The sequence below is a fragment of the Giraffa tippelskirchi genome, chromosome 7, assembly GCF_054371585.1.
Source record: "Giraffa tippelskirchi isolate mGirTip1 chromosome 7, T2T-mGirTip1v1.2.pri, whole genome shotgun sequence".
Classification (NCBI taxonomy): Eukaryota; Metazoa; Chordata; class Mammalia; order Artiodactyla; family Giraffidae; genus Giraffa; species Giraffa tippelskirchi.
In genome coordinates this window covers 80,238,574-80,247,955 of record NC_137281.1, presented here as the reverse complement: position 1 = coordinate 80,247,955, position 9,382 = coordinate 80,238,574, and the positions used below count along the sequence as shown (strand labels likewise).

The window sequence follows — 9,382 nt, the reverse complement described above, 5'->3', positions numbered from 1 at the left end:
ATGGACTGCAGCCTACCAGGCTCTTCTGTCCATGGGATTTTCCAGGCAAGAGTACTGGAGTGGGGTGCCATTGCCTTCTCCGCAATATCCTGTGATGAACCATTAAAGAAAAGGGTATTAAAAAGAATATACATATGTATATGTATGTATAACTGAATCACTTTGCTGTACAGCAGAACTTAAACTTGTAAATCAGCTATATTTCAATAAAATTTTAAAAATAAAAAAATCTTTAAAAAGGAATATGAAAAAGAATGTATATACATATATATGTATATGTGTAACTGAATCACTTTGCTATATACTACCAACTAATACAACATTGTAAATCAACTATACTTCAATTTAAATTTTTTTTAATTAAAAAGAAAATTACCATTCAAGTGTTCGTAATAGTTACTGGCTTTGGTGGCTTCTGCTTAGGTAAGCTGATCTTAGCTGTGATCCTCTATATTCACCTATCTCTCCAGATTTCAGAGTTACAGTCTGTCCTGGGACCTTAATTCTCTGATGGATCTAAAAGTTGTTGACTTTCAGTTTGTTCAGCTTTTTCCTGCTGTGAGGATGAGAGGGACATCTTCCAATTCTTTTTATACATGGGTGTTGAAGCCAGAAGTCCCCTCATTGGGGTCTTAACACATCTGCCAAAAGCCTGCCTTCCAGTCAAGGCACACGGGGACAGGCAACTGTGTTGGGATGGGGTGCAAAGCCAGGAGCAGCTAACCTCAGTACAGGTCCGCCCAGAAGACTCACTCTGGGACTTCCCTGGTGGTCTAGTGTTTAAGAATCCACCTGCCAATGCAGGGGACACAGGTTCCATCCCTGGACTGAGAAGATTCCACATGCCACAGGGCAATCGAGCCCATGTGCCACAACTACCGAGTCTGCTCTCTAGAGCCTGTGCTCGGCAACAAGAGAAGCCATTGCAATGGGAAGCCCGCGCACTGCAGGTAGAAAGTAGCCTTGGCTTGCCACAACTAGAGAAAGCTGGCATACAGCAACGAAGTCCCAGAGCAGTCAAAAATTAATTAATTTAAGAAAAAAAAAAAAGAAGACTCTGCCTGCTCCTTGCAAGAGTGAGGTACCACCAGGGGAAACTGAGGTTCTAAAGAAAGAGCCTAGAACCACATCCCTAGGACCCATCTGCTTCCCAATCCTCTGCCAGTTCCGACCTCCTGGATCCCTCTATCTCCTCGAGGGACTGGCTTAAACTGTAGTAGAGGCAAAAGCATGGGGTCATGAGGGCAGTCTGGCCAAGCACACTGCCTCCAGCTCTAGCCCCATCCTTCACTAACTGTGGCCTTGGGTTGGTCACTGCACTTCTGGGGCCTCACAAGTCAGTCCTGCCTTCCCTACATCCCACCCCAGCCCAAGGGCCAGCCAAAGGAGGGAGAGAAGGCAGGCTGAAAGCAAGTAGCTAATGTCCGTGTAGTTATGTGCCAGGTACCGTTCTTAGTACTTAATACATATTCACAGATTTAATCTGCACAACAAAAATGTATGATCCAGGAAATATTGTTACCCTATTTTATGGAAAAAGAAAACCAAGGAACTAGAAGTTTGCAACAACAATCATAGTAAGTGGCGAGGTCTGGGTTTGAACCCAGAGTGCATATTCTTCCTGGGTGGCTCAGCGGTAAAGAATCCACCAGGCAATACAGGAGACACAGAAGATGTGGGTTTGATTCCTGGGTCAGGAAGATCTCCTAGAAGAGGAAATGGCAACCCACTTTAGTATTCTTGCCTGGAAAATTCCATGGACAGAGGAGCTTGGGGGACTACAGTCCTTGGGGTCGCAAAGAGTCAGACATAGCTGAGCGCGCACACACACATGCACATTCTAGGAAGAAGGAGTTAAGATCCTCAACCCTGGGAAGAGGGCTCATCAGAGGGAGAGTCCCTCCCACTGTACTAGTTTGCCTGTGGGTTCTAAGGGCTGGAGGCTCCCTCCAGGGTCTTCAGGGGATGTTTGTGCTAACAGGGGAGACAAGACTGTGGGAGCTGGGCTGAGGCAGGTGCAGATCCCAGATCCTGTCCCTCTATGTGGCAGGACAAGGCTGGGGGACGTGTCTGTGTGCCTCACCCCGCTTCTCCAACCTGAATGTGCACACAAACCAGAAGGATCTTATGAAAATGCAGATTTGGATTCAGCAGGTCTGGGGCAAGGCCCTAGATTTTGAATTTCTAACAGTCTCCTGGGTAATGTTGATCCCTGCTGGCCCAAGGACCACATTTGGAGAAACAAGACACTACAGGACCCTGCATCTCAGGCTCCACCTGCCTGATCCCTCCCAGTTCTGGAATGAGAGCTCTCCCCACCACCACCTCTCAGGAGGCAGCACAGTCTCTGAAGGGCATTTAAGAAAAGTTACACAGGGAAAGGTCAGCCTCGTAAATCCACTCCAGTATTCTTGCCTGGAAAATCCCATGCACAGAGGAGCCTGGGGGGCTACAGTCCATGGGGTCACAAAGAGTTGGATAGGACTCTGTAAATCAGTTAATCAACATGGGCCAAATCTGAGTTGAGCCCAGCATCTCCCATCACCTACAAGGTCCCATAACATTGGCTTCTGGCTAAAAAGCAGTGCTTATGGAACCTGTAAGATGGAGAAATAATCACAGAAGATGATGTCACGGGGTTGACGTGGGGAGTGAATGAGCAAGCGTGCGTCAAGCGGTTAGCCTGGGGTCTGGCACACAGGAGGCGCTCCTTAAGCATTACCTCTTAATTTGGTCAATAAATAACCAGCAGATGTGGGTTTGAAGCTGACTTGGAGAAAACGAAGTGCAGCGGTCCTCAAACCTGAGCGCACATCGGAGTCACCTGGGAGGGCTTGTTAAACCTCAGCTCTCTGGCCTCCACCCCCAGAGTTTCTGATCTAGCGGGCTGGGGTGGGGGACTGAGACTGCATTTCTGACCAGTCCCCAGGTGATGCAGATGCCACTGATTCAGAGACTAATTTGGAAACCCTCTGACCTAGGGGAACTCCTGTCCCTATCCCAAAAGGAGGAGTCTAGAGGCCAGGCCAGAGCTGGCAGTTCCAGGGCAGTCACACCAGGAGGGGGTACCTTTCCAGCAGCCTGGGCTCCAAGGACACCAGAGAGGGGCTCGTCAGTGGCCTGAGGCCCCTCCGCAGGCCTCTCCTCCAGGCCGGTTCCCTCCTGCCTGGCTCAGCGCCCTGGCCCTCAGAAGGCCCCTCCACCCAGCTTTGTTTGCATTCCTGGAGCCTGCGTCAGCTTGGGCAGTGGGCATGTCTATGCGGGCAGGCCTGGCGCAGTCCTGACGGCTGGCCCTGCTCCCCAGGCCTCCTGGGCAGGCGCTGCAGTGGCCACGCAGGGCTCACTTAGCAGGCCTGGTGACTCACGCTTCCTCCCGGATTCCGGGAAATGCTTTCCTCCTGTTGCTGCTGCTGCTTTTTTTCTTGTTTAATGAGAAGTTCTCTGCAGACTTCCATGGCAACCTCAGGATGGAGAGGCAGGGGGAGAAGGTGGACAAATCCATTCCCAAGAGGGGCCCCAAGAATTCCCATCACACACACACAGACACCCTTGCCAGCCCTGGCCGGAGCCCCCAACCCACCATGGAGCTCTGGTCCAGGAGGGCTAGCCCCAGAAATGCTTGCTTTTATTAAAAAGGAATGGCCTCACAAAGGCACGACTGTAGGAAAGGTTGTAATTTGCCCAAATAAAACTTAATTTGATCCATGAAATAGCTGTGGTTTATTGTGTAATAGATGTGCTATGTGTTTCAGTTTAATAGAAGCCAATATAATAGGGGGCCAGCTGGGGCCTCCAGAGGCCAGCCTCTTTCCCACCACGCACAGTAGGGCCACACAGCCTGCCCTGATGGCGAGACCCTCCACAGGGAGCCGATGGAGAAGGGCTGGCCACAGACTCCTGGCCCAGACCATAGAGGCCCGTGGGAGAGAAAGCCCAGGGACACTTGAAGGAAAAGAAAAAAAAAGAAGAAGAAATGAAAACCACCCTTTTTCCAAAGCAAGACTGTAAGTGTGAGTCTGAGGAGGGGGCTGTAGGGACTGAGTCACTTTCCTGTCCCCTGCTGGAGTGGGAGGGACCCTACCAGGGGCTGTGGGAGAAAGAAGGATTGGCCTGTCAGCTGGCACATGTAGGGAAGGCAGCCTCTAGGATGGCCCCTGGGGAGTGGGTAGCTGGTTCAGCCTCCAGAGCCTTCGTGTGCAGGGTCAGGGCGGAGGAGATACAGACTGGCGGAGAGAGAGCCAGTGTGGGGGCACTGTGTGGCTCACCTGGGTATGGTGGGCCCCCAGAGATGGTCCGGGCAGCATTCCCTACCCCCGGCCAATCCTGAAAGCCCAGACTGAGGGTCAGAGAGAGTAAATAAGCTGAGTGGTGGGTGCTCAGTCGCTCAGTCATGTCTGACTCTTTGCAACCCCATGGACTTCAGCCCACAAGCCTCCTCTGTCCGTGGAACTTTCCAAGCAAGAATACTGGAGTGGGTTGCCATTTCCTCCTCCAGGGGATCTTCCCGACCCAGGGATCGAACCTGCCTCTCCTGCGTCTCCTGCATTGGCAAGCAGATTCTTTACCTCTGAGCCACCTGGGGAGCAGTAAATAAGCCACACAAGGTCAAATAGCCAGGGAGCAGCTCAGCTGGGTCTCAGTCCATAAACCCTGATGACACACTGGTGTGGGTCTGGGACAGGGAATGGTAGATGGTATGCCAAAGTGGTCTTCCAGATATCAGGAATATTGGCCAGCTGACAGAGACCAATAGAGAAGGGGAAGTGACCTCGGTAGAGGGAGCGGGGTCTCACATTTGTCTGCCATTCTCTGTGAGCTTGGCATTGCTCTAAGCAAGTCATGTGCATTATCTCACTTAATCCTCTTGACAGCCCTATATAGTAGGGAATATGTGTGCTCAGTCGCTCAGTCATGTCCAACTCTTTGTGACCCCAAGGACTGTAGCCCACCAGACTCCTCTGTCCATGAGATTCTCCAGGCAAGAATATGGAGTGGGTTGCCAGGCTCTCCTCCAGGAAATCTTCCAGACCCAAGGATCGAACTCACATCTCTTGAGTCTCCTGTGTTGGCAGGCAAGTCCTTTACTAATAGCGCCATCTGGGAAGCCCAGATATAGTAGATATTGGTGGTTCCATTTTTCAGATGAAGAAATTGAGGCCAGGGTGGCTTGTCCAAAATCATAGTTAACCATGGGCCCTCTACTGCCTCCTGTGGGTGAAAACAGCATCCAATTAGCAGCTCCCCCTGCCCCACCCCATTCCGTAGTCCTTTCTGGCCGGTGGGTCCAGATTGTTCCTGATCATTCTCCCCAGGAGTGCTTCCCTAAAAGAAGCCTTTATTTGGCTCAGTTTGACCTTGGACAAATCTCTGAGCCTCAGTTTTCTCATTTATAAAATGGTAATAATTACACATACCCCATAAAGGCTGTTATGGAGATTAAATGAGATATCATGTAAAAAGCACCTGAGCCATGATTTGGCCTTCAGAAGATATTCCTTAAATCCATCTATTTCAAACAACTCCCACTGAGAAACTACATGCCAGGCAAGTTCTGGACATTAGTCTAGGGGGAAGAAACACCTAGATTTGAATTCCAACTCTGCCATTTACTTGCTGAGTATCTGGAGGTTACTTTACCTCCCTCAGTTTCACCATCTGTAAATTGGACATAACATTACCTATTTCACAGGGATGATGGATAATTAAATGAGATTACAGATGGCACATAATAGATAGTGCTCAATAAATAATAGTTACTTCCTTCTCTTCATCCACCTTATTATTCTCTTTCTAGACTCTCTTTTATGTCATGGTCTCTAGCATGTAGCAACAACATGTCTAATGCAATGTTGCCCCACAATCCTGCTTGAGCTGTGTCCCCTCTCCCTCAAAGGTTTATCAGTCTATCTGTGAACTAGAGTCTCGGTGTGAGGCTCACAGAACCGTCTACACCCCGAACACCCCAGAAACCCATCACACATGAACCTAACGACTTAAAGAAGGGAAAGCAGTTACCCTGGAAGCATCTGCAGGACACGGTCTTCTGTTCTTCCAAGGAAATGTCCTTTCTTTGCCAAACCCACTGTTGAGCTGAGAAGGGCGGGTCTGTGCGGCGTCGAGAGGGACAGCAGCCTCATTGATCAGGGTGGTGTCTTCCAGGAAGAGCAGATGAAAAGTCTTCTCTGAAAGCCAAGGGAGAGAGGAAATGTGCCCCATCACCTCTCTGGGAACTGTGGGCATGAGCCTCTCTTCCCCTCCTACTTTGCCAACTCCCACCTGTACCTGATAGATGACAGCAAGGCCAGGAAGCCCAGTGAGAAAGCCATGCTGTGGCCCAGTCACCTAAAGCCACAGTGTGGGGCTTATACGAGAATATTGGCAGATAGAAATGTTTAATTAAGACTTAACACCAAATCCCCTGTGGTTCAATGTTTATAGTGGAGAGTCTGGTTTTATAATTATAATTTATAATAAAGTTTAATATAATAAAGATAATGCATGCTTATTGTAGAAAATTCAAAAAACATGGGAAAGTATTTTTTAAAAAAAGAATGCTAAAACTACCCCTAACTCCACAACCTAGAAATATTCACTGGGTATATTTGATATACATGTATATGCATTAATATCACAATATTGATATATATGTGTCAGGGATGGAATTTCAGTGCTTACTGTATTATCTATGTACATATGGAAATGAAGTACTTTACATATGTATAGATTTATCACTAGGTTTTTTTTCCCATTTGTCATTGTCATAAATTTTCCAAATAATTGAAAAGATTCTAAAACATGATATTTTTCTTTATAACACATGCTGATGGTAGGATAAATAGTTCAGAAAAACAGAAAATTGGAAAGAAAAAACTCCCCCAACTCACTTTGATCTTCCCTCCTATTTTCTCAGGCACAATTGCCATCAACAATGAAACATAGACAAAAAATTAAACATGATTTTTAAAGGCTGCATAAAATTTTGTCACATAGATGTGCCATCATTTCTGTAATTCCTTATATTGGGCAGTTAGATTGTTTTAAAATTTTGCTGACATACAAAATGAATATTTCTCAGGAAAAATCCCCAGAGGCAGAACTGCTGGCACAGAAGGCATAACATTTTTAAGGCTTTTGATCCATATTGAGAAACTGATTTCCTGAAAACTGCGCCCCCCCGCCACCCGGTTTGTTGGCCCATCAGCACAGAAGTACATTCATCTTATTTACCTCCCTCCATCTCAGCCCCATTGAGTGCTATTATTTTTATAGTCTGGCCAAGGTGATAAGTGAAAAATAACATCTTGCAGTTTTAATTGAGGTTTTGTTTTGTAAAGAAGTTAAACATATTTTCAGACACTTTCAAATATAAACATAAACTTGGTCACCTTTTTTCCCCTTCATTAATTTTCTTTTCATGCCCATAGTGCATTTTTTTTTTTCTATTGAGGTTCTTAAATTTTTTTCTTTTTGATTTGCCAGGGCTCTTTACATATGTGTTGTTATGTTGATTCTATTTATGGGATGTTTTGATATACAGAAGTTTCCGATCTCAAGCACACAAACATATACATACATCTTTTTTCTTTATAATTTCTTACATTATTGCTGGTGCTTAGAGACCCTTCCCATCCAGAGATCAAAATCATGAACATTTTATTCTAGTTATTTCATGGTTTCATTGTTTTCACATTTTGCAGTCTCAGCCATCTGGAATTTATTCTGCTCTATAGTGTGAGGTGAAGAGGGAGCTATTCTCTCTCTTGCCCACTACAACTCCATCTCCTTGGTTTTCTAGGCACCACTCATAAAGCAAAACTTCCTTTCCAGAAGTGAAAGTGTGAGTTGCTCAGTCACGTCTGACTCTGTGATCCTATGGACTGTAGCCCACCAGGTTCTTCTGTCCATGGAATTCTCCAGGCAAGAACATTGGAGTAGCCTTTTCCTTCTCCAGGGGATCTTCCCGACCCAAGGATCGAACCCATGTCTCCTTCATTGCAGGCAGATTGTTCACTGTCTGAGTCACCAGGGAAGTCCTTTCTAGGGGATTCTGCAAAGTGTAGCAGCCCCAGATACTGTGCCATCATCACCTGAAGATGCCCCCAGTCCTCCAGCAATACCCTCTGTACACAAAGGCACTCAACAAATAGGTGACCCAAGGGGGCCTGGGTGGGAGAAGGCAATCCTCACCATGCCATTTATAACACATGTGCTTATCTCCTAATGCATTAAATACTCATAAGATCTTCCAAACTTTAAAGGAAAGGAGTTTGACAATGAAGCACCAGAGCGGGTGAAAGGCATCTACAAGAGGGAACAGCATAAGCAGGGGCTTGGAGGCGCCTCCCTGGTGATCCAGCGGCTCCACGCTCCCAACGCAGGGGGCTGGGGGGTTCGAGGTCTGGTCAGGGAACTAGATCCCACATGCCGCAGCTAAAGATCCTGTGCACCACAACTAAGACCCAGTGCAGCCAAATAAATAAATAATAATTTTTTTTTTTAAATGAGCAAAGGTTTGGAGTCACAAATCAGTCTGGCCTATTTAGGGAACATGGTTGGTTCAGACTTGGGAGGGTGAGGGGACCAAGAAGGGCCTGATACATCCTATAAGGGGCTTGGACTTTGATGGGCAGCCAAAGGATAGCTTTTTGCAGAGGAACGACTTAGTAAGCTGCATTTTAGGAAGATCCATCTGGCCGCAGCATAGACAGGGGAACAAAGGGAGTTCCTAGAGGCCTGTGGAGGGATCCACTATGAGGGGGCGATGGCACTGTCACAGAAAGCTCATGTGACACAGCCAAGGTGGCCTGGGGCTGCCCCTTCCAAGCCTGAAAGTCTGTCCTTGAACAAGTGAGCACCTGGCCTTCAGTCACTATGAGATACCACCCACAAGGGAGGGTTCCGAGACCCTTTGCCCTGGTCCCAGTCTTGGTGTGCTTGGCTTCTCTGGGGGTGAAAGTCTAGGATAGAAAAACCTTGGAGCCCAAAGGCCACCAGATTTTGAAGCAGGAGTGATCTCAGTCGAACACTAGCTCTATCCCTTATCTCCTGTGAGATCTCAGGCAAAGTACTGAGCTCTTGCTAGCCTCATTCTTCCATATCTATAAAATGGGACAGCCATATCTGTAGAAAGTGGTAGCATGAGAGTCCAGTGTGAGTATTCCATTAGTGGGAGGGGGACTCAATTTATGTCAGTACCATACCACTGCCCTAAAGGAGAGTCTAGAAGAGGCCCTGCTTAACCCAAAGGAGTGGCCAGGTTTAAGGGCCAGGAAGTCAGGTGGCATCATAGCGGATAAACAACAGTTTATAAAAGAACACTGGGCCAGTATGTGCGTCTGACTAGCCCTTTCTACTCTGCTTTCTTTCCATCCCAGCCCTCTGT

The 9,382-nt window shown here is 47.3% G+C and overlaps 1 protein-coding gene across 1 annotated transcript in view; it reads right to left on the bottom strand.

The window, feature by feature from the left end:
• Positions 1 to 3,701: 3,701 nt before the first annotated feature.
• SMAD6 (SMAD family member 6) overlaps positions 3,702 to 9,382 on the bottom strand; it is a 92,790-nt gene continuing 87,109 nt past the window's right edge. Inside the window, exons 4-5 of the mRNA XM_081511826.1 lie at positions 6,016 to 6,182; positions 3,702 to 5,208 (exon numbers count right to left, since the gene is read on the bottom strand). Coding sequence (XP_081367952.1) covers positions 4,906 to 5,208; positions 6,016 to 6,182 — 470 coding nt within the window. The 3' untranslated portion in view covers positions 3,702 to 4,905. The remainder of the gene's footprint in view (positions 5,209 to 6,015; positions 6,183 to 9,382) is intronic.